At 36.3% G+C, this 25,404-nt stretch overlaps 2 protein-coding genes across 2 annotated transcripts; one reads left to right on the plus strand and one right to left on the minus strand.

Annotated features, from left to right (window-relative positions):
• Window positions 1-5,629: 5,629 nt before the first annotated feature.
• Window positions 5,630-9,352, plus strand: LOC121245842 (putative calcium-transporting ATPase 13, plasma membrane-type). Its single transcript, XM_041143727.1, has one exon. The coding sequence runs from the start codon at window positions 6,187-6,189 to the stop codon at window positions 9,271-9,273; it is 3,087 nt and encodes a 1,028-aa protein (XP_040999661.1). The 5' UTR covers window positions 5,630-6,186; the 3' UTR covers window positions 9,274-9,352.
• Window positions 9,353-10,829: 1,477 nt separating this feature from the next.
• LOC121245858 (ATP sulfurylase 1, chloroplastic) lies at window positions 10,830-15,685 on the minus strand. The gene is made up of 5 exons (XM_041143747.1): window positions 14,883-15,685; window positions 12,096-12,501; window positions 11,500-11,760; window positions 11,326-11,412; window positions 10,830-11,208 (listed from the first exon to the last, which is right to left on the minus strand). The coding sequence occupies exons 1-5, from the start codon at window positions 15,386-15,388 to the stop codon at window positions 11,071-11,073; spliced, it is 1,398 nt and encodes a 465-aa protein (XP_040999681.1). The 5' UTR covers window positions 15,389-15,685; the 3' UTR covers window positions 10,830-11,070.
• Between the last annotated feature and the right edge of the window lie 9,719 nt (window positions 15,686-25,404).

A 25,404-nucleotide genomic window follows, 5' to 3' on the forward strand; every position in this document is an offset into this window, starting at 1 on the left:
TTTTTATCGGTCTTGTTGGTCTATTATAAAAGAGGATGTGGTGGAGTTTTTCAGTGGTGCAATGCTTCCGTGGTTTTATTCGGCCTCCTTCTTGGTATTAATCCCGAAAGTTTCTAATCCAGAAAATTTTGGCAAGTTTAGACCTATAAGCTTGTGTTCGGTGTTTTACAAGGTATGTTCTAAAATTTTGGTTAATTGTTTATCTCCACTTTTAGCCAAGATTATATCACCGGAACAAGGTGCTTTTATTAAGGGCCGAAGTATATTTGAAAATATTAGTTTGACACAAGAGATGATGCATGGGCTGCATAAAAAAGTTAGGAGGGGAAATGTTGTGTTGAAGATTGATGTGGCAAAGGCATATAATAGTATTGATTGGGGGTTTCTTATTCATGTCTTGAGATCTTTTGGCTTTTCCGAGCAGTTTTGTGGTCTTATTAGCCAGTGTGTCACAACCCCTTGGTATTCAGTGATCATGAATGGTATTCCGAAAGGTTTCTTTCAGGGTGGTTGAGGATTAAGACAAGGTGATCCGCTCTCTTCGTATCTTTTTATTTTAGTGGAGGAAATTTTATCAAGAATGATTAAAAGGCAGGTGGAATTGGGCAAGATAACTCCATTTTATCATCCTAGAGGAGCTCCCATTATTTCACATCTTTTATATGCAGATGATATAGTGATTTTCGTGAATGGCGGAAAGGCATCGCTAAGGTATGTTTCGACGGTGCTAAAGCAGTATGAAAAATGGTCGGGTCAAGTGGTTAATAAGAAAAAATCTTCTATTTGTTTTTGTAAGCATATTACCACTCCTCGGCGTCGGATGCTACTTTGGCTGACTGGTTTTAGTGAGGGCAGTCTTCCTTTTTATTATTTGGGGGTTCCTATAATTTCTAGAAGGTTACTTTCTGTACACTTTGAAAGGTTGCTAAATAAAGTGAGGGATCGATTAGAGGGATGGCAGACCCGTCTTTTGTCTAGCAGAGCGCGGTTACTTCTATTAAAACTTGTTTTGCAAAGTATTCATTTACATTGCTTGTCGATCTTGCAAACTCCAAAGGCTGTGCTTGACAAATTGAAGAGATGTATGAGTACTTTTTCTGGGGTGTATGTGGTGGTAAGCCAAAAAAAAAAAAAAAATGGAGGGTTTGGGACGATTTATGTCGACCAGTGTTAGAGCGGTTTGGGTCTTCGAAAATTATAGGAAGTACAAGCTTCGTTACACATGAAGTTGACGTGGAATCTTCTCCAAAGGAAATCGACTTGGGATCAATTTTTTTAGCTAAATATGTGGGTAATCAGCATATTTCTATGGTTGATTCTATGAAGGGATCAAAATTTTGGAAAATGTTTTTATTTCATCTTCCTTCAGTTGCTCAATTTTCTAAATGGAAGGTGAGAGAAGGAAATGTGTCATTCTGGAAAGATAAATGGCTCATGGATGGTCCAATTATTGCTCATCATCCTGTTAGTGAATTGCCGGAGATCTCATTGTCTGATTGCAAAACCGAAAATGGATGGAATGTTAAGATATTTGATCGTTTGGTGGGAATTGAAAAAACTGATCAAATTCTATATGAGTTGGGTAGAGTTAAACCTGGTAAAGATAATCTTATTTGGCTGCCAAATTCTCAAGGGAGTTTCTCAACTCGTAGTGCATGGGAATGTATACGGGCCTGTTCTCCTAAAATTCCTTGGATAAAATGGGTGTGGCACTCATCTTTGTTAGAAAAAATGTCGATTATTATGTGGAAGACTTGGTATGGTTGTCTTCCAGTTGATGACCGTATAAGGAGAGCTGGTATTTACATATGAAGAAATGCTGCAAAATGTATTGGTGGGAGCGTTGTACATGTTGAATGCACCAGGATGGAGTAGTGGGGAAGATACAAGCTGCTAGGGGAGGGTTACCTAGAACTAGAATCCCTTAAAATTGTTGGGTCTCCATTAACACTACATCTAAATTTCTGCTGAGATATTATTTAGAAGAGTAACTTGTAAATTTTAAATGTTTTGTGTGCCCAAGTTAATTATAATAACCCTAATCAAGTAGAAAAATGTGAAGTCTGTTCAAATTGTAAAATAGTTTCCTCCTCCCAGGGATTGGGTGAAGCTCAATGTGGATGGAAGCTCCTTAGGGAATCCAGGGCTTTCAGGTGCGGGTGGAGTAATTCGGGATCATTGTGAAAATTTGATTTCTGGGTCTGCAAGGTCTGGACTCATAGTTCTGAGTTCCCTTCATTTATTAAAGGTCTTTTTGAATGGATAAGGGGGGTTTGTTTCTGCGTTCGGTTCTAAGGGACTTGGATAGAGGTGTCGTTGTTTTTACCTGGTTTTTGTCCTTTTCTTTCTGTGGGTGTTGGCTAGAAGGTTCTTGTTCTTTATTTGTTCACATAGTTTCTCTTTAACCTTGATGAGGATGATTTATAAAAGAAAGAAGATGAGAAGAAGAAGAATGAAATTACTTTTAAATTACTTTTAAAGTCATTAACTGGGAAGCTCCAAAAAATTGGTCAGAAAGCGTTCTGAACTAACAGGAAATCATGCGACCAAGATATTTTTCAATTGGAAGATTGTTTACAATTTGAATAGTTTGATAACCCCTAGTGTATCTAGCGAGACTCTCTGAATACACTCTAACAAGATTTGTTTTTCGAGAAGAATTGAAATAAAAATTAAAAATTAAATAAAATATTATTAAAATATTTTTTTAATATTATTTTTATTTTGATATTTTAAAAAATTAAATTATTTATTTTATTTTATATAAAAATTTAAAAAATTATAATTACTAGATAAGATAAAATGAATTGTGAAAATAAACAAAACTTTAATTCAAACTATTTCATTATTATTCATGTCTATCTCATTATTTTTCACATATTTATTATCTCATATTATCTATATAATTAAATTAAAATATATAATATGAAAATAATAAATAACATTTCTCTCAGACTAATCCTAATCTTCTAAAAAAAAATCTAAAAGCAGTTACAACGGCCGTACGTTGACCATGTTGAGAATAAAACAAAGATCATTTGGGCTCGTTTGTTTTCAGAGATGAGATGAGATTAAAGTTAAAAAGTTGAATAAAATATTGTTAGAATATATTTTTTAATATTATTTTTATTTTAAGATTTGAAAAAATTGAATTGTTTATTTTATTTTGTGTGGGGATTTAAGAAAGTTATAATGATGAAGTGAAATGAGATGAGATGAGATGAGATGAGATGTTTCCTGAAAACAAACGAGGCTTTGAGAGAAATTGATAAGGACAATTACGAAATATTGAATAAAGAGTTGTGCTATTTTGCCTTCAAGGCAAACTATGTATCTGAATCTGAAAAGTTTCATATGTAAACTTAACCTCGTTAGGAGGTGTGTTATTGTCAAATTCTTGGATACAAATCAAATCTTTACTAAAAGACCAAGATCTCTTATTAAGAACAGGTTTTATATTCACTTCCTTCTGAAATTCAATTATAAAGCGATTATTTCCCACCTTGTTAAAAGTTATCAAACCTTCTGGATTTCTGATTTTAGTTAAGTTGATTTGAAGGCTTCCTTGTTTAAGTTTTTTAAAATGAGAAAAAGAAATATAAGACTTCTCTTTCTTCTGAGTATTAACCTCTTTGTTGTTTTAATGGAACTTTCAGTTTTTCTTCCTTTATGAGATTAAATCCTTCCTACAGTCACTCTAATTCATCCTCTATAAAAGAAATTCAGAGAACCTACCTTTAATTTAGCTAGAAAATGTTATGGACCTAAAGTGAAGCAATGAAGTCGAGGAGAAAGAAATAAATATAGCGTTTTGAATCTTTAGTTAAGCTATACGTTTTGTTTGAGTTGTTCTTTTTAGATGATTTTTGCCTGTCATTTAGGTACTGTTAGTTTTAGTCATTTTATCAATCCTTATTACTATTATGGGTTGTGATGTAAAAGTTGCATGGTGGGAGTATATAGGAGAGCAGAGGGGAAAGTAGAGAGATATTTAGAATCTAAAAAATTGTTAAGATTACTCTCTTGTATGGAGGTTTGAAATCCCTCAAAATATTCCATTATCAATACACTTGTGGCTCTTTGAAGCCTTTTATCAAACACCTTTCCTTTTATCAATACACTTGGTGCTCTATACTCCGATTAGTCGGATATAAAGTTTTGTTACATGGTTACGGTTAATTTTATTGTGTATAAAGTTGTGCTATTTCTTAAATTAAAATTTTTAAAGATCTATCGTCTAGATTAGGTCATGTTAGTCATGAAAGTATACTGAAAAGCTATTAACATTTATAATTTTTTAAATTAACTTTATATGTTTTCTATTAATGAATAGAATGTGAGCTATTATTATATTAAACAAAAAAAAATAGAACTTGCTCTACTTTCATTCTGAAACATTTTATTACATCTTGTTGGATTCCTTAATACACACGACAACCCATTCAACATTACAACAGATTCAGAAGGTTCTTTACAGAAAACAGGTAATATTTGCTAAAACACCACCCACCGCCTTACCCTTCAACAGGAAAAGGACCACCGCCTTACCCATCAAAAAGGAAAGGACCTGTCTCTCTTCCTACCAGGTGTTGATAACACATGGTAAAGTTCTTAACCGACTTAATTTAAAAAATACTAATATTTCAAATCATTCCTGAACGCACGTCATCTGTCTTTCAAGTATTTAAAAAGAGCAGAGCATGCAAATACGTTTGTGCAACCACCTGAGATTAATTTACTAAATGAAAAAAGCTAAAGGCATTTACATTTGTTAATCAGTATATAGTGGCGTTGATGGTACTCAACGATCAGCAAGGGTCCGAATTCCAAAGGGATAAATATCATCTGTTCTTTGTGAACATATTTCTTTAATAGGCCTCATCATTTCTAATAAGCCGCAATTCTTAAGGAGTTTCTAAATTTAAGTATATTTTAAATAAATAAATTATACCACTTTTTAGGAAATCTTATCAAACCCGTCTTTACAAATTTTTTAAAAACCTCAAAAGCTTTTTAAAAAAATTAAAAAAAAAACCAAAAAAACAATTGTCTATTCTCTCTTAAATAAAAATATTCACTTTTCATTTCTTCATTTCCAATAAAAGAAATCGGATTAAGATAAATGAAGATAGAGAGGAAATAATTTTATTCATATTAGAAGTATATCATATTAAAGAAAGACGAATATTTGAGAATATATATCGTCATTATGAAAGTGTGAATTTTAAGAACCATGAAATATGGCAGAAAATAGCTTTAATTAGCTAGCCCAATGTAAATGGGCCAAAAGCAAAGATGATTATATCTTTTCCTTCTTTTGCCTGGGTAACTTATTTAAATGGGGCACCTTGGCCACGAAAGAACTCGGATGTTTCGAACCAACCCAGTCGACATAAGATAAGACCCGATCCATATGACGGTGGAATGCCGTAGGATCCAAATACTTTTTGATTCAGGATACGTTTCCGCGTTCGGTTCCTTCTACGGGTCAAACAAATGAAAATGCTGGAAACTTCAGGGAAATGTTCCCAGAAGCAAACCGCAAGAATCAGCGTGCGGGCGCACACACGTACATACACACGTATATATATATATATATATATATATATATATATATATATATTTGGTCCATATTCCTTCTCAATATTGCAACATATGATCTTCTTAGTTTGTTTCATTAGCGCCTTGTCACGCATCCGTTAGTGTTTCCTACGCAGGATAACAGTCTGATCATCTTTCTCCAACAGCTCATATAATTTGCGGTTCGTTCTGCCACCTTAATTTTCTTGTCTATCTAATTACGTACTGTCTTTCATTAATTCCTTGTTTTCCTCCATACATACACCACCTTTATAGTACTTACTGCATGGGACACTAGTTTGTATCCAAGCTAGCCTAGCCATTTTATCCATTATTTGGCATTGCATTGCTGCTAGCAAATCCTTACTTTGCTCCATTCCTTCATAAAAACCTTTGCCGCTTGTTTACATCCTTGATATTTTTTCTTGTACTTTGTATCCAAGATATTTTGTTTCCCAAAAGCCTTTTGTTTTTTTTTTGCTCTTAAAAATCCTGTTTTTCTTAATTAAAGATAATTATTTTGCTTTTGTCAATCCATTTTTATCCTACAAATAACCTCTATAGTCGTCTGCTTCCTTTACTTTCCTTCTTCTGCTTTCCAAAAGAATGTCTAGCGTTTCATTAGCAAGCTTGGAACCTCTTCAGTCTTTGCTCCATGCACGTACCACCCTTAGCAAACCCTTCAACAGATGGCGCAAGGTTTTTGTGACCATCTATTGTTCTAGAGCCTTGCTATCATTTTACAAAAATTCTCTACCCCACAAGAAAAATACAGAGGTTTCACGCCATTCTTCTTTCTTCGTTGTGGACCTCAAACTGGACAACAATTTCAAAATTGATCAAACAACTCTCAATGAACTTGTCAAAGAGAAAAATGTTGGAGGCCTAAAAAATATTGGAGGAATTCGAGGATTAGCATCTAGTCTTGAGACTAATGTTGAAGTCGGGATTCGTGCTGATGTTGAAGACATTGCTTGTCGACATAAGGCTTTTGGCTCAAACACGTACAAAAGACCACCTACAAAGAGCTTCTTCCATTTCGTAGTGGAAGCCTTCAAGGATCTTACCATTTTCATCCTCTTAGGCTGTGCTTCACTTTCCCTTGCATTTGGTATAAAACAGCATGGAATAAAAGAAGGATGGTATGATGGTGGAAGCATATTTGTTGCTATATTTCTTGTCATTGCTGTTTCGGCCATTAGTAACTTTAAGCAAAATAGACAATTTGACAAGTTATCCAAGGTCAGCAACAATATCCAAGTTGATGTTGTGAGAGCTGGGCGACGTCAACAGATTTCAGTATTCGAAATTGTTGTCGGAGATGTTGTTTTCTTAAAGATTGGAGATCAAGTTCCTGCAGACGGGCTATTCTTAGATGGACATTCATTGCAAGTGGACGAATCCAGCATGACAGGGGAGAGTGACAATGTTGAGGTAAATTGCAGTCATCCATTCTTGGTTTCCGGTACAAAGGTTGCTGATGGCTATGCTCGAATGCTTGTCACATCTGTTGGCATGAACACGACATGGGGTGAGATGATGAGCTCGATCAACCGTGACACCAACGAACAGACACCTTTACAAGCTCGACTCAACAAGCTAACTTCATCAATAGGTAAGGTTGGATTGGCAGTTGCTTTCCTAGTTCTGGTAGTCTTGCTGGTTAGATACTTCACCGGAAATACAGAAGACGAGAATGGAAATAGGGAGTTCAATGGCAGCAAGACCAAGGCCGATGACATAGTGAATGCTGTGGTGGAGATTGTAGCTGCAGCAGTTACTATAATTGTGGTTGCAATTCCAGAAGGTTTGCCCCTAGCTGTCACACTAACACTTGCTTATTCCATGAAGAGAATGATGGCCGATCAGGCAATGGTGCGGAAGCTCTCTGCCTGTGAGACAATGGGCTCTGCCACCACCATTTGCACTGACAAAACAGGTACTCTCACGCTGAACCAAATGAAGGTGACAAAGTTTTGGTTAGGGGAAGAATCTTTTGCAACAGATGCTCACTCATCAATTGCTCCACATATTCTTGACTTGGTCCGTGAAGGAGTTGCTCTAAACACAACCGGTAGTGTTTACAGGCCGCCTTTAGGTTCAGAAATCGAGTTCTCAGGTAGTCCTACTGAAAAAGCAATTCTTTCTTGGTCTGTTCTGGAGCTGAACATGGAAATGGAGAAAATGATGGAAAGTTGCACGATTCTTTTTGTGGAAGCATTCAATTCCCAGAAGAAAAGAAGTGGGGTCTTGATGAGGAGAAAGGTAGACAACACAAACCATATACACTGGAAAGGAGCTGCGGAGATGATACTGAAGATGTGTTCAAGTTACTATGATGCCTCTGGGAATATCAAAGACATGGATGATGGTAAAATGCGGAAACTTGAGCTAATTATTCAAGGTATGGCAGCTAGCAGCCTCCGGTGCATTGCTTTTGCTCATAAGCAAATTTCAGAAGAAGTCAACGAAGATGCCGAAGAACATAAAAAGCTAAAAGAAGATGGTTTGACCCTTCTAGGACTGGTGGGACTTAAGGATCCATGCCGTCCTGGGGCGAAGAAAGCCGTGGAAGATTGCCAAAATGCTGGTGTGAACATCAAAATGATCACAGGAGACAATGTTTTCACGGCAAAAGCTATAGCCACAGAATGTGGGATTCTAAGGCCTGGACAGGACATGTTCAGCGGAGCAGTAGTAGAAGGAGTGGAATTCAGAAACTACACACCAGAGGAGAGACTGGAGAAAGTCGAAAAGATTTGTGTGATGGCAAGATCCTCTCCTTTCGACAAACTTCTTATGGTAGAATGCTTGAAACAAAAAGGCCATGTGGTTGCAGTTACTGGAGACGGCACAAATGATGCACCAGCATTAAAAGAAGCAAATATAGGACTTTCAATGGGGATCCAAGGCACTGAGGTTGCCAAGGAGAGCTCAGACATCGTCATTCTAGATGATAATTTTGCTTCTGTGGCCACAGTTCTCAAGTGGGGAAGGTGTGTCTATAACAACATCCAGAAGTTCATCCAATTCCAACTCACTGTAAACGTTGCTGCTCTTGTTATCAACTTTGTAGCAGCAGTTTCTGCAGGTGAAGTCCCATTAACAGCAGTGCAATTATTGTGGGTGAATCTGATTATGGACACGTTGGGTGCCCTGGCCCTTGCAACAGAGAAGCCCACCAAGGAGCTGATGGAGAAACCACCTGTGGGCTGGACTGAGCCACTTATTACCAACATTATGTGGAGAAACTTGTTGGCCCAAGCTTTATATCAGATAATCATCCTCTTGATCTTGCAGTTTAGAGGTGAATCAATCTTTGGGGTGACTGAGAAGGTAAATGACACCTTGATTTTTAATACTTTTGTTCTTTGCCAAGTCTTCAATGAATTCAATGCAAGAAAACTCGAGAAGAAGAATGTGTTCAAGGGGATACACAGGAACAGGTTGTTCTTGGGGATCATTGCGATAACCATAGTCCTTCAGGTGGTCATGGTGGAGTTTTTAAAGAAATTTGCAGATACAGAAAGGTTGAATTGGGTGCAATGGGGTGCATGCATTGGAGTTGCAGCAGTTTCTTGGCCCATTGGTTGGATTGTCAAGTGGATACCTGTTCCAGAGAGACCATTTTTCAGCTACCTAAAGATGAAAAAGAAACAAGGACTTCCACTCAAGTTTTCCTGTCTTTTTTAAGACAAGCCCATGGTTGAACCCACTTCTGCAGTAGAATTAGTAGTGTATCTCTGATTATACTTTTAGTATTGTATTTGTACACAGTATGTATTTGTAAAGTAGTGATTCCATTCATTTGATGATAGATATAATTATTAATTTCATTTGTTCTTTAACATACATCGAGGGCTGTTTCAATAATGTCTTTCGGGAATATGTCTGAATGTAACTTATAGTTAGAATATAGGACAAATCTATCACCATTTATAAAGCAGAAAGCCAAGGGCAAGTATGAAAAATAAGATACTTGGAAAGACTACCAACAATTTTTGTGCTCAAAACGTAGTTGATGCGGCATATGCATGTCTAAGATTATTTGGCTTGCAACTTGCAATCAAGACCCATCACTAAAGCCTCTATGGCACAATGTGTAATTCCTTGGGTGCGGTGTCCCGTAAATAGAATTTTTAAGGCCTAAATTCAGTAAATTGTGAGAGATAGTATTTGAGTATTTGATACTGACAAGAAACAATAGATGTTATATAGTTATTTATTGACCTATGTATTAAATTTCGGACCGAAATTATAGGGATTCTTGTTCCTCATGTCTCACTCACAGACATTCCTTTCACGTCTCACCCACATAGACGTAAAGAATGAAGGAGAGTGAAGTGAAGGAAGTGATGGGATAGATTCTCATGACAGAGTTTACTATCTATATATGTTATGGTGCTTGCAAGTAATAGATAGGCAACTTGATTTTCACAGGATGTTCTTGTTCTGCTACCGAGACTTGTCACTAAACAAGCACTTTAAACAATGAAAATATCTAGAAGTTTGTTGATTCCAGAGCACCATGAATGTTGCTGGTCTTGCGTGATCAACATTGAGAAGGTGTTGCTACTGAGCATCCCAACAAGGAGCTCATGTCGAAGCCAGTAGCGGAATTATCTGAGCCAACCAACGTCATGTCAAGGGTGCCTTTCACTGGTCCAGATAAACGAACTCTCAACTAAGTGAAGAAGAAAAAAAATAAGATCTTTTATAGATTGAAGTCGCCATTTTCTGTATTAAATTGTTAATTTTCCTACTGAAACATGAAGGTTTCTTGATAGAATTTATTACCTGTCATTTGTAGCAGGCATCAATGTCCTTAACTTCAATTTTACTTGGCTTATTTTATATCGCATACATGGGGCGATTTCTACGAAGTTTATGAAGTTGAGGCAAAAAGGGCAACAATTTGTAAACCTATAGCCAACAATCTGTACTGCTGCAGTTAGTTATATCTTTAAAATAGTAATTGAACCTCTTTAATTGCCTGCACTAAATAGTATTTGTTGGGATCCACAACAAATAGAAGTCATAACCTATAACAGTTCAATTTGTATTGAAAAATAACAGGAAATTTTTTATTTAATGATTGCCACAGCTGCGCTATTTACTCGAGTGATATCTCGTCATCATTGACAGTTTCCAGTTCTATAAGCCGACTGAATTCTATGTACTTTTGATTCGGGTTTCCTTCAATGCTTACGATGATATTGATTCCTCTCAAGAATGAAGTCTCCCCACAATAACTCCAAAACACAATCACTATAATACAATACGCCTGCATGCACAAATCCAGCAGTGCAACATGCAAAGACAGACGCTCTAATTACAGACGGAGGCAAATTGGGTCTCTGCACCAGTGCCTCGCACGGTTTTTATTAGAGATCTGGACAGAGATTTTACAGGGCAGGATCACGCAAGGAGAATAAATAAGTTTCGTATCCTCCAGTCAGAAAGCCATACAGTTTGGTACAACAATTCCATCTAAGCTGGAACAGCTTCAGCAACTTTGTCATTGCTTTCTGGAACCAAGCTGTCATAATAATCAACTAGCACTTTCCAACCACCAGGGCACATGAATCCATCAGGAGGGTTCTCTTTGTTCTTTGCAAGCATCCGCATCTGTAAATTGCATAACAGGTTTTTTACGACGTTATGGAGATATAATAAATGTTTGTATATCTATCAATGCATTTTCACTTTCCAAAGTCACAGACTATGTTAGAGAAGAACATTTACCTTGGTACCCGATATGAAAAGGAAATCCTGAGGTCTTGAGGGGTCAAAAAATGCCATTTTACCTTGAGTTCTATCATATGCAGCAACCTGCCATTGCATCCAATTGATCATGACCAAGTATTCATAGTGCAAAATAAGTGGGTATTAATAGCAGACAGCCGATGATTTACATACCTTGAAAGGAAGAATGTTTAGCCGCTCCAAACCGGGTGCCATGCTCAATACTTTTTTACCATGGTCGGCATCATATAAATCTCTCTTCTCAACAGGGTGGCCCATGCCAGCTGGATCCCGACCAACAATGTAAAAGTTGGCCCCTGCATTAATCCTAGCCTTAGCATGCCACTGCACCTCAGTTGGGCCAGCATAGTGCATGGGAGACGGAAATATAGAAACCACGGTTGTCTCTGGATCAAGAACACCATCCTCGAGCACCTAAGAAACATTTGAAAATATCAAACTAAATTTAGTAATGCCAGAGTTTCGGAAATTTTATATTGAACTTTTGGGACAGGACAAAACCTTTCCCAATAAACTGCCTGCCCCACAATGAGCCAAGCAAAGACTTCTACTTCACTACCAAGTAAGTTTTGGATGAAGTTCCTTTTCAATCATTCTAATCTTTAGCATAAACACATAAATTGTATAAAAACTTTAGAAAACAAACATTGTTCTAGTAATTTCACATCCGCTACCAGTCTAGATTAGCTAACAAAAAGCAATTCAAGTAGTTTCATGCTTATGAAAGTTAAGAATTTCAGAACGTGTACCTTCTCATGTTGCTTCATTCGCCAACTAAGTGGAACATCATCTGCCTTTGTGTAGCCTCCCAGTGGATGAAGCAAGAGGATGGGATTCTTGTAACCCATCTCAAGAAGTCGACGACGGGTATCTGTCATCAGCAAAGCGTGGCCATTGTGCACAGGATTTCGAAGCTGGAATGCAAACACTGCATCTGCATTCCGCCTTGTGAATTCTTCACGGAGTTCTATAGGAGATAATCGAAAACGATCAAGGCCATCGTGGTACTTGATCGGCGCTATAACCTCTAATTCACCTCCTATCAGCCAATTCCCAGCATTGGTTATAGCTTCATCAGCATAAGGTAGGCCAGGGGCATTGGTTCCCCAAGTTCTGGCAATTCGTTCTTCTTTAGGGTGCTTGTAGATCTCAATACTAAAAAAAATCAAATGAACAAATGGAGATGTCATTAGAAACTATGGCAATTCGTTGGCTAAAATAAATTGACATTCTAAAAATTTGTATGTGTTTTGTAGGATAAGAATAAAGTCACATTAATAACTTCATGTAATTGCTTGTGTCATTGTTCTGTGGCACTCCCCATAGGGGCCCCCCTTTACCTTTTTTTTCCTAAAGTCATAATGTGTAAACATATCAAATAACTCATATTTGAGAAGGAACATTGGGGTAACGACCAAGGAACCAAATTGAGTATATCATACTTGCAGAGAACGCAAATCAAAGTTACAGCACAAAAACAGATCAAATACCACACCAATTCCCAGATAAAATTAAGTATATTCCACATCATACAACTGTAGGGTGACCAGGTTTTATCATAAACAAATCAAACTAGTTTAAGATTTTTCATATTTGGCAATCTAGATTAAGTGCTGAGTCTATGGATGTAAGAGCTCAACCTCAATCCAAAAGTGACAGACCAACTCAAAACAAATAAAAAAGTAAACTAATACTAGTTTGTAAAAATAATCCTCTAGTGTTTGTTTACTGGTAAAAAATTCTGATCACAGAGTTAGAAAGAAACTTGGGAAAGAAAAGAAGCCGAATTTGGCACGGCATGTCTATGCAAGGGTAAAATAAATGACAATACCATTAGTTAATAAAAGCAGTTGCTCTTAATAGATTCAGTTATTCAGAGTAAAAGTCTAGTTCCCATGACGTTACATGGATGTCCGGCAATTCACATGATGGCAAGACTACACTAGGTCAAACATTTAGATCATCATGAAAACTTTGCTTGAAAAGAAACTTTCCCGTCACCAATACATAGAAATTTTCCCACAAAGATAGGAACTTATCCAATTTTTATCATTTGATCTGACTCCCTCATGTAAGTTTAAGACCCTACCCTAGTATACGAGAAAAATCTATTAATTTAAGTTATTAATAATCTACCAGTTTGAATTGATTAATAATGATATGATTCGATAATTTTGATTTATGATGAAACAAAACAATATTGCAAACAATACAATGTCTTTCAATACACCAGTATATTCATGCAAAAGAAGAAAGAGGTAGGAAAAGGAGACGGGTGGCATAAACAAACGGCCATCAGACTTTCAAACCCATCACAGACCAACAACAAACACCCCAAAGCAAGTTTGGACTAGAAAGACGACATAGATAGAGGCGATACATGTCAGTGATTGTTCGATCTCCTAATTCTTATTTTCAGGCCCTTATTTTGCTTCAAATAAATAATCAAAGCTCTTGTATGGAAGCCAATACATGTTGAGCTTCAAAATCAGTGAGGTCTCATTTTACACCTAAAAGAAATCAAAGCCTAACCAAACAACCACATCTCAAAAAGAAGAAGAAGAAGACAATATGTTAAAAAAACAGCACCCCTCCATACATAACATACATAACCCCAAAGAAAAAAACAACCAAAATATTTGTTCTCTTTTTTTTTTTGATAAGTCGAGGACTTTTTGAGACGTCACTCATCCTAGTACTACTCTCACCCAAGTACGCTTAACTAGGGCTGAAAACCAATGGGTTCGGCGCGGTTTCGGTGCCAAACTGACGTCTGCCATGAGAGGAAAGAACCGGCCGATACTAGTCGATTGGGGGAGAGAACCGATATTATCGGTCGCGGTGCGGTGCGGTGCGGTTTGATTTTTCGGTCTGCCGTCAGCATCGCTGTGACAGAGGAGAGATGCGTTGAAGTTTACCATGAGAGGGCAGAAGAAAGTTACAGGTGTAAGAAGGAAGAAGAAGAAGAGGAAAAAGAAAAAGAGGGATCAGGAGTTTATTAAATCCATTTTGAAACGGTGCCGTTCCATATATATATATATATTTTTTTTTAAGTTCCAAGATAAAAAACGACGTCATTTTATATATATATATATATATATTTAAATATATATATGTAAAGGGTTGTCCGGTTCAACAATTTTCTAAGGGTTTGAACTGGAGCTGAATCAGCCGATATCGATTTTCATCAATTCCTGCCGCCTATCGACCGGTTTCTCGCCGGTTCCTGCTGGTTTCTTACTCCGGCAGCCGGTCTGATCGGTTTCCGGCTAGTTTAGGTGGTTTTTGTACACCCCTACGCTTAACTACAAAATTCTGATGGGATCCAGTATATTAATGTTGGTATGATGTCACCCTACCAAAATATTGTTCTCTAACTTCAGTTAAAAACCAAAAGACAAACAAAAATATGTCATCCAGAGTCCCAGACACAGCACAGTATACTACACAATTAAAACTTGGTCTTTCATTTTAAAAGTAGTGAAAAAACGATACTCGAAATAAAAAATTAATAAAGAGAAAATTAGTGTCTTTACTCTTTGAGAATAGCAACCGGGTTGTTTTCCGAGTCGAACAAGGCGACTTGGGTGGACTCGCCGATCCGATGCTTCTGCGAGTCGTCGATGGCCAAAACGATAGGCACCGACATGTTCACGACCGACCCGTCCTCGAGTCGAAGCGCGTTAAAATGAAGAGTTTGGAGGAACTCGGACTCTCTCATGAACCCACGGAGCGGGCTCGCCCACCCTTCGCTCAGCACGTGGACCCATTGAAGATCAATCTTCGAGAGCATAATTCTCGGTAGAGACAAAGCCTCACTCTTCTTCAAATCTCTAAGAGGCTCTTCCACCAGAAGCTCCACGAGCTTCCCACCGTCGGGCTCGATCAACGCGGACGAAACTCGGAGCCTCCGGTGTGTTTTTCTGCCGAAAGGAAGAGATAAGGAGGCTTTGCGGGTTGGAGCGAAATGGGTATTGGCAATCTTGTTGAGGGATTGGGGAGGATACGGGGTTTTGGTGAAGAGTGCCGCCATGGAAGCCATTGAAGGTAGAGAACCAACAAATGGCTCTCTTTCAGGGAGTGCTAGTTTTGATTGTTAATTGGAGGTTAATAATAGCAATAAAAATTAATAATGAAGAGTTAGTGGGTGCGAGTTGGCTGGTAAAGGGCAATAGTTTTGGGGAACTTGGAATTTCCCAAAAAACAAAGAATAAACAATGGATTGATTTGGAGCAATCTGATGGAATTTTAATGGAGTCTGGAACTCAAAGGTGGATTTTATAGTTAAGTTTGGGAGAGAGGAAAACGTGGGATCCAAAGGGGATGAATCTGGACACCTTTTTTCTCTTCTTTTTGCCAAGTGCCAACCTTTCTTCTCCCTCTTTCCTTGTCATTTCTTTACAATATTAAATTAGAAAGCAATTTGGGCTCCCATATCGTAAGACGGCTGGCATTGATTTAGCCAAACGTGGATAAAAATTGGTTAAGATAACTCAAAAATACTCCATATTGGCTTATTGGATCAATGAAGATGGTCATCATCTTTCTCAACGTGTGAATTCTAAACATTTTGAAAATAATAATAATTTAGTCAATTTCATACCTAATTCAATGTGAAATTAAATTGATTTGGTTAGATAAAGTAACCTGAATGTCTTTTTATCTCAAATTTGACAACAATTTATCCACAAGTCAATGCTAATGCTATAGCCTCTAATGCCATGCTTCCCTTCTTTTATGAAAAATTAAAAGGCCAAAAATTACACTTAATGCAGAATTAGGATTATGGTTGTGCTTTCAGATACGGGTTCGGAAAATTTGCACCAGATTTTTAAATTCGGGCGAATATCTATATGAATAAAATCAATTACAACTTAGGTGGGTATCCAATTTTAGAACCTACAATCAGGATTGTAATCGGTATTCAATTTTAACTCCACTAATTTTAACTCTAGTTTTTTTTTTTAACTCTAATTTTTGTACGTGCAAAACAAAGTCATTTTAAAATAAAAAATTTTGTTTAAAAAAAATATATTGTATCGGATCGGGCAAGTAGAGTATGCCGGGGTCCAATTTGGATAGAAATCAGTTTGGATTTATCTGGATTTATCTAGATTTCAGACTGGACTAAGGAAAAAAATTTGGTATGAATGTATATTTCTAATTAAGATAATGAAATCTCATGCGATTAGACGGTGACCTCCAACTTATAAGTATTATAGATATTTAGAATCAATTAAAGAAAATCTAGAGAGAATATTTAAAATAAGTTATATCGAGTTGAATATTATAAGTTTTAAAATAAAAATTAATATGGCTCATTAAAAAGTGTAATTATATTTTTCTTTAAAAATCAGAGAAAATATTGATTCACTGTGTCTCTTCCCGTATGAAGAAGATTTTTAATTAATACTTGAGGATGGAAAAAGAAGCATGAAATGTAAAACCAGGCAAGAGTGCCCAAATCAATGCGGACAAAAACATCTGATTCCTCGAGATTGCAAAATTGTAGGATGGGGAAGGTGTGTCTGCTGGCTTTGGCATATCCTAATCAATCATGTTTTTTCCTCCATTTCCCTGAATCTTCTTTATTGGAATTCAAAGATACCCTCTGTCTAATACCAATTAAATATAGGAAAATAAGATATGGTAGATGTTGAAAACACAAACCCTTTCCCGCAGACTGTCAAACTGTGAGTGATGATGTGATCTCATGAATTTGCTCAGCACATGTCCCATTGAACATTCCCCACTTCATGGCCATATTCATTTGTACATATCACACGCTCAAGTGTCAAAGGCAATTTTTCTTCGTTCTTTCTCTGAATCTCTAGTCTAATCTTTTGGCTAATCATCTTCTTGGGCCAAGGCCCCACTGTGATGGGAGTGGTTCCTCACTCATTCCTCTTAATTATTGTACGAGAAAGAAAAAATTTGTTCATTACCTTTATTCTCGTCATCTATTTATCATTTTACGATATAATATTAGAGAATAAATTAATAAATAAAACATAATAAATAATCTATAATTATTTAATATTATATTATAAAATAATGAAAAAAAATATTATATATCAATTACTATTCACTCTCAAACTTTATATTTATAATTTTTTTATAGAATATAAAAATATTTTTTATAAAATGTAGAATAATAAATAGTAATTTAGAAGATTTTTTTTTAAAAAATATTTTTTCTTATTTTATTAATCTTTTTATGTAGTGAATGATTTGATATTTTGCTTTTGGGCCCTCCAGCATTCACACGCGATATCCCAAGGCAATGCTTGGATGTTTTTCCAGTCGTTGTCTAATTAGAGTGTGACACATCTCATAATTTGTAAATGTCCACGGACTTCAATGACCGTATACGTGACATAAGCGGATTCTTTAGTCTCAAATTTACAAATGTGACAAATCCCACCCAGCAACCAAATAAACAAACAAACATTTAAGTCATGCCCACCTCATAGGCATGTATATATATCTATTCAGTTTGCAGAAGATGGATTATAAAGACTCATGCAGAAACTAATAAAGCCTATAAAATTGTTAGACAAGAAAATCATATTAAGCTCCAACATCATTGATCTCACTCAACAACAACCAGATCTTCGCAACTCACAACCAAATTAAGTTCGAACTTGCAGATCCTATTTTATAGGACTTATCTTATTTTACATTACCTTACCTTGTTCATGTTTGAATTGTAATCTTTTATTTGAATTATCTATCTCTCGGTAATGTTTAAATTCTTGTACTTATCGTCAACTATACTCAAGTGTAATTAGTCTATGTATATGAAAAGAGTTATGCTACATACAATTATTTTTTACTGTCATAATTCTCTGCTTTTCTAAATCTTTTAAAAATGATGAAATGAGTTGGTTTGCTTTGTGTTTTATTTCCAAAATAAGATCTGTATAATCTCCTAGAGTAATATAACTAGGGGTGAAAAAGAACCGGTGAATCGGACCGAACTAGTTTCATTTTTCTCAAAATCGATCGAAATTGGTCTGGTTTCGATTTTTCTTTTTCTAATACTAAACTAGACCGGTTCATATATATATATATTCATTTTTTTATATTATATAAAATATTTTTTATATGATCTTTTATATTATATACAATTTATATAATTATATGTAAAATAATTTTATATTATATGCTAAATTGCTAATTAATATAACATTAAATTTTAAAATCCTATTATTCATGTATAATAATAACAATCTAATAACATAAAATTAATATAACGTAAAATTTTAATCATAAGCATGAACATTTGATCATATGTTATTAATATAAACTATATATATATATATATATTAAGGATAAATACATTTTATAGCATAATAAATTATAATATATATTATTTTTGATAAATACATTTCTATACATTGGATCATATACACTCATATAAAAAGTGTATGTAACCATGATATTATCATTAACATATATAATCAAATATATAAATAACTTAGACACTAACATATTATCACTAACATACATAATCAAAGTACCTAGAAAACCTAGTTTAGAGAGAGAGACTCTTCTTCTCTCTAGAAACCACCACCAAATCAAAACCTACGCAGAGGGCCCCCATCCTCTCTCATTCATCCCTACTCTCTCTCCTCTCTAGTTTTCTTCTTTCCTTTTCCTTTTTAGTTATTTTTTTAGGGCTAAGTATGGTAGAAGGTTGATTTGCTACTCTCCGGCGTCCGGCGACCACCCACACCTGATCGCAGGTTTTCCAAGATGCTGATCCTTCAGATGGGCGAAGTATTTCGTTGAACAAAGCTAGGCATGATCCACACGCGTGGTCCAAAGTGAGCACGTGAAATACAAGCCCCACCGCTAAGGGTGCTCTTCTGCCGCCACGTGCAACTTTTCTGGGTCCAAGGCCATTGGTTACTTCAGACCTAACTAATCGCCATACTCCTAAGGTGGCGAAGGCTTCTCACACACCATCACAGTCACTTTGTTTGTAATTTTTCCTCCAAGGTTGAAAATGCGAATCTATATCTTTCTAAGATACAATTTATTTTTTCCATGTATCTTTAATTTCTGTTACGTCTTTTGTTTTAGAAAAAAAAAAACACATCGTCTATTGGGCTTCTGTCCATAGAGTGTCTCTTGGACTTTTGTCCATAGAGTGTGTCCTTCACTCGGTCTTAGACAGAGTATAGGGTTTGTTAACTTTGTCTTGGATAGCATTGTGCTGTCTCTCAGGTGGCCTGAGAGAGGTTTGCAACATGGACTAGACCATGTCAGTCATAGTTTTGTATTGGGGAGCCATTAATGTTGTAGTTGGCTTGTAATAAATGTTTCATGTCAAAGTTGTAATGTATGTTATTAATGAATGCAGTTTTTTTATAAAAAAAAATAATAATACTATATCACTATATGATACTATTATATATATATATATATACACCAATACTAATACTAACACTATTAATAATCCACCATATATAAATAACTATAAAAATTACTATAGTATTAACTACTAATACTATATTACTATATAATTCACTATATGTAACTATATCACTATAAGATAGTTATACTAGCTATATAATCCATTAATATTATACTAAAACCGAAAAAAGCGGATCGAACCAAACCTAAAACTGTAAAATTGGAAGTACCAGTTTAGAGGTGTAATTGGTGCGATATTGGTTCTTCAAATTTCAAAACTGGTGTATACCGGTTTGATTTTAAAATATGTCCAAAATCGGATTGAATTGAACCGGTTAGACCCTTAAATATAACAACATAATCTCATGCAAATTGCGATGAGAGTGCATGTACCTACATGACATAGACAACGACATTTCCCGAGTCATGTGCTGTTATGGTGGATATCGACATCCTCAGATGGATTACTGTTGATTTCCAACAATCGTATAGACTTGTCCACAACAAACAATGAAATTATTTGATCGACCAAATCAAGCTATTTCAAACCATGTTGACAACAACGTTATCAGATCAAGAAAATTCGAGTAAAAGAGAGGGTGCAGTTTGCAATATAGATTGGAAGTTCAAGACTTGTAAGTCCATATGAGATAGGTTAGGAACCAGATTTGGTGCTAACATTATATTTACACCCTCTAATAAAATTGTGACACGTATGCTTTCCAAAAAATGTAAAATAAAAATAAATATAGATAATTAGTTTCCATGTACTTCTCTCCCGTTTATCTATCTCTCCTCAAGTTGAAGCTCTCTCTCAACTCTCAATCACGCTCCTTCTCTCTCCCCTTAAGCAATCCTAGGCATCACAGTTGATTCTCTCTCTCTCTCTCTCTCTCTCTCTCTCTCAAGTCCACACCCAATTCTCTCTCTACATGGGTTTTTTTGCAGCATATAAACATACGCCGATAACCCCCATCAGATCAACGTCACCATAGTTGTCGACGAAAAAGCAAAGCACCTAGCTTCTGTGGCGTCTCAGCCATTAGCTTCCAGCACTGATGCATAGGTCTCTAAAAATAAAAATAAAAAGCATGCACCGATGCACAACCACTCACAACTTTCTCGGTTTTCATCTCTCTTTGGCGTTGGTTGGTTGAAAGCGAGAGAATATTTTTGTTAATGGTAATTTTTTTTCTTTTAGGTATTCGCTTATTTGGTTTGATACAGTGTAAAGATTTCTTATTTTTCTTGTTTTTCAAAGACTTACCAAAGTTTATTTATGTGAGAACTTGGGATTGGTAGATTGTAGAGGGGAAAGTAAAAGATATAGGATCTATTTCAGAGTACTAAAGAGAGCATGATCTTTATGGCTACTATTCATATTGATTCTGACAAGATGCTTCTGTGTCTTTTTTAAGTTGCTTGGATGCTGTTGGGGGTTCTTTATGCCATTGTAGACTCATGTCTGTAGAACTCTCTCTCTCTCAATGCCTCTGATTTTTTTCTCACTCTTTTTTTTATCCAATCTCAGGATGTACCTTGAGGGGCTTAAGGGGTGAGAGAGAGAGAGAGAGAGAGAGTGACTGACGGAAAGAGAAAAGGGAAAAGAAAGAGAAAGGGAGAGAAGAGGGGAGCTGAGGGGGAGAAGGGAGAAGAGAAATAGGACTTTAGGAGATCTATCGACCGAAAGGGAAAAGGGCTGGTTTTGCTCCTCTCAACTCGCACCTACTACTTAAAACATAATAAATGTCAATTTTTTATAGGATGGTGTAAAATACAAATACACACCACAACCGGTTTGAAGTTAAACTCAATCCATATAGAATTCTTCTACACTTAAGCGGCTACAGTAACCAACACCACACACTGCCTATGTGGATTTTTTTTTAATTGCTACAGTACAACACATGTGTTTTGCTCAAAACCCAAACTCCCGACTTTTTCCCCAAATCAGCCATTCGAATTTCTCTCCTTCCAACTTCGCCTCTCCCCTACCCCTCCTGCTCAGTTCCTGCCACTCTTCTGTCGTCATCAGTGTGCCGTCTACTGTCGTCCGTGTGCAGCGTGCCGTTTGCCGTTCGCCATCTGTGTTGTGCTATTCCTGCGAGGTCACCCTTTTGCGCGATGTCCATTTTACTGCTTTCGACGATGATAATCTTGTTAATCCTCCGTACTTTGTGTTATTAATTCTCAAGTGATTTATTTCGACGATGACCCTTGACTTGATTCCCATTTTACTGACCCGATTCCCATGTGTTCTTTAATATACTCTTTGGTTGGATTTCTGAGATGTTTTTTAGTCTTATATCTTAAAGAACCTGATCTCAATTGGTATTGGACATTGCACATCTCTATGTGGCTTGTTTTAGTGCAAAATAACTGGCAATACCTCATACTTGTCATGAAAAATATAAAGAAATTTTTTTATGTCATACTTGCTTATACTAGTTAACACATTCTAGGGAATTCAAGATTGCCGGACCTAGTGGTTTGGAGTAAATTTTAGGGACTTTTTGGGAAATTTTTGGCTAGATTTGCATCTCTTTATGGGCGGGGCCTCATCATTCCAGTTGAAGTAAGTGGTGTTTTTTATGGATTGAATCTTTGTATTAGGCTGAGTCGGTTCTATGTAGTGGTTGAATCTAATTATCGAGAAATTGTGAACTAGTTATAAGAAACTGGTTGTGTTCATTGGGAATTAGTTGATGTATCACACAATATTCTTCTACAACTGCTTTGTTAAAAAAGAAGAAGGAAATGATATTCTTTGCAAAGCTTTTAGAGTCAAATGTCCAGTTCTTCATTTTTGCTTTCAATTTTGATCGATTCAATATTATGATAACTAATATTGGATTAATGTTTTTTTTCTTGTAATATCGATCAAAAAACTCAGTTGAAATAGCGTGATGGACAAAGAGGAAGATAAAAGGTCATCCAGGCCTTCTACACAAATTCCACCGACTCATGTATGATATATTGGTCATTCATAAAAGGAAGGTGTCTCGATTCCAACTAGTTAATGCATTTTTATTTGTGTATTGCAGATCTCTCTTTCTCCAGGAAATGCTTACTACCCACCATTTATGATGCATCTAAATGCATATCCGAATTCATATACATACGCATGGGGTAGCCAAGTACATTCCATTTTGAACTTTAAAATTTTTTTTCCCTTAAGTGCATTGTTATCATGTTCTAACACCGTGCCTGATTGCAGCTCCCACCAATGCTACATTTTCTAACAACGTTCATCTACCATCTGTCGACTAATGCGGAAGGTTCGGATCTTTTTCAACAAACGATCCAGGTAGATTCTTTTCTAAGCTTTCATTAAGTGCATTGTTATCTATTCTAACACCGAGTCGGATTACAGGCCCCACCAATGCCACTATTTCTAACAACGTTCATCTACCATTCGTCGACTAATGCGGAGGAATCGGGCCATGTTCAACAAACGAACCAGGTACCCCCATTTCTAACCTTTTATTTTTTTGGATGCGTGCGTTGTGACCTTTTCTAATACTGTGCATGATTGAAGCCCCCACCAATGCCACCGTTTCTAACGACGTTCATCTACCCTCTATCGACTAATGCGGAGGACTCGGGTCATCTTCAACAAATGATCTAGGTAGATTCCTTTCTAACCTTTCATTAAGTGCATTGTTACCCGTTCTAACACCGAGTCGGATTATAGGCCCCATCAATGCCACAATTTTCAACAATATTCATCTACCCTCCGTCGACTAATGCGGAGGAGTCGGGCCATGTTCAACAAACGAATCAGGTACATTCCTTTCTAGCTTTTTATTTTTTTGGATGTGTGCGTTGTTACCCCGTTCTAACACTGTGCATGATTGAAGTCCCCACCAATACCACATTTTTCAACAACGTTCATCTACCCTCCGTTGACTAATATTAAGGGTTCGGGCCATCTTCAACAAATGTCATGCCCTCCATTAAATACCGAAGAGGACATGGGAAGCTTTGAAAAGACTGCAAGTAATGTGGAGACTGCGCCATTTATATCTGAAAGTGAAAATAATGTTTGATTCATATACATACAAATCCCGTGATTGTTGTAGGTAATATTAACTAAGTGAACATTTTCTTTTTCAAAAACTTTATTAGACGTAGAGACAGAAGCCAATGACATAATTCAAGAAAATTCTGATAATGACCAAGTTGAGGAGGAGCCCAAACCTGGTATGAAGTTTGCCACTGATCATGAGCTTATGGCCTATTACATGTGATATTTCAAGCAATAAGGTTTTGGTATTATAACACAAAGGATGAAAAGAGAGGCAATTGGGAGGGTGAAGTATTTGACGATTGGTTGTGCACAAGGCGGCAAGTACCATCCTAGCCATAATAATATCTCGAGGTCACGCCCAACTATTAAAACGGATTGTAAGGAAATGATAAATGCTCACTTGGTGGAGGGTACTTAGGTGGTGACCACTGTTGAGATTGCCTATAATGATAGTACTGTCAGCTCACAAAAGTCTAGATTATTTAGATATCATAAGTGTTTAGACGAATATAGTCAGAGGATGCTTGATTTGAACGACAGAGTAGGTATGCTTAAAAATGAGATACACAGTGGTAAAAAGTAGCTACGATGACTTACGGCAAAATGTGGACTCACGGATGTATGAGTTTGTGGTGAAACGATGTGTGAAATTAGCAACCCGTGTATCTTTGAGTGATGCCCATGTTATTGCATTCGTACGCCACTTGGATAAGTTTGAGAGTCAATTTAAAGGATTAACACTTGAGTTCGGTTTAACAAAGATAACAGAGACTGTGTTCATGGACAAAGGTAAGAAAATATTAAACCCACACGTTGTCCGAGGGAAAGGGAGGCCACCAACAAAAATGAAGGTTTCACCTATAGAGAAGACTGCGACCAGGCGAAAGAAGAAACATGTAATAAATTGTATTACTATTAACTACGTGCATTTCTTCCCACTGCATGCATATTTCTTTATAATAAATGTGTATTTTTGTATTTAAAATTTATTTAGACACGTCGAAAAATATTTGATGATACATCCGAGCAATGTGAGGTATCAGAAGCTCCAGAAAGTGGTCAGGTAATACATTTTTATGTGTATTAATTCTATATTGCTTCCCACTGAGTTCATAAGCACTTTCTAATAATATTTTAAAAAAATTATTATGATACCTAGTGCAGGCAAGCAAGGATGATTTTGCTATTCTAACATAATGCAATACTGTCGCACAACCAACGCTATCGGATAATGAGTAGGTGCTCTAGGAAGATTGTGATGTATTTTGGGAGACTATAATGTTTTATGTGTAGTTTGGGAGACTGTAATATTTTATGTGTAGTTTGGGAGACTATGATGTATTTTGGGAGACTAATGTTTTATGTGATGTATTTTGGGAGACTATAATGTTTTATGTGTAGTTTGGGAGACTATGATATTTTATGTGCAATTTGGGAGACTGATGTATTTTGATGATTTTGGGTGTTATGATGTATTTTTATCGATGTTGGAAGACTATGATGTTTTTTGATGTAGTTTGTCTAACATTATTCTACTTTGTAATCTAGGAGAAAATTATGTTATTTGTCTGAACTGATAGTGATTTTAGCCCTGATTACAACTCCTC

Source organism: Juglans microcarpa x Juglans regia, chromosome 1S, assembly GCF_004785595.1.
Source record: "Juglans microcarpa x Juglans regia isolate MS1-56 chromosome 1S, Jm3101_v1.0, whole genome shotgun sequence".
Lineage (NCBI taxonomy): Eukaryota > Viridiplantae > Streptophyta > Magnoliopsida > Fagales > Juglandaceae > Juglans > Juglans microcarpa x Juglans regia.

Bases quoted from the DNA above. Each gene is read 5' to 3' on its own strand.
- LOC121245842 (XM_041143727.1), top strand. From the start codon at position 6,187: ATGTCTAGCGTTTCATTAGCAAGCTTGGAACCTCTTCAGTCTTTGCTC.
- LOC121245858 (XM_041143747.1), bottom strand. From the start codon at position 15,388: ATGGCTTCCATGGCGGCACTCTTCACCAAAACCCCGTATCCTCCCCAA. The intron at 11,761-12,095 runs GTACACGTTCTG...AATGTTTCTTAG, and splicing joins GAATGAAGCAACATGAGAAG to GTGCTCGAGGATGGTGTTCT. The intron at 11,209-11,325 runs GTAAATGTTCTT...TGCAATTTACAG, and splicing joins TTTTCATATCGGGTACCAAG to ATGCGGATGCTTGCAAAGAA.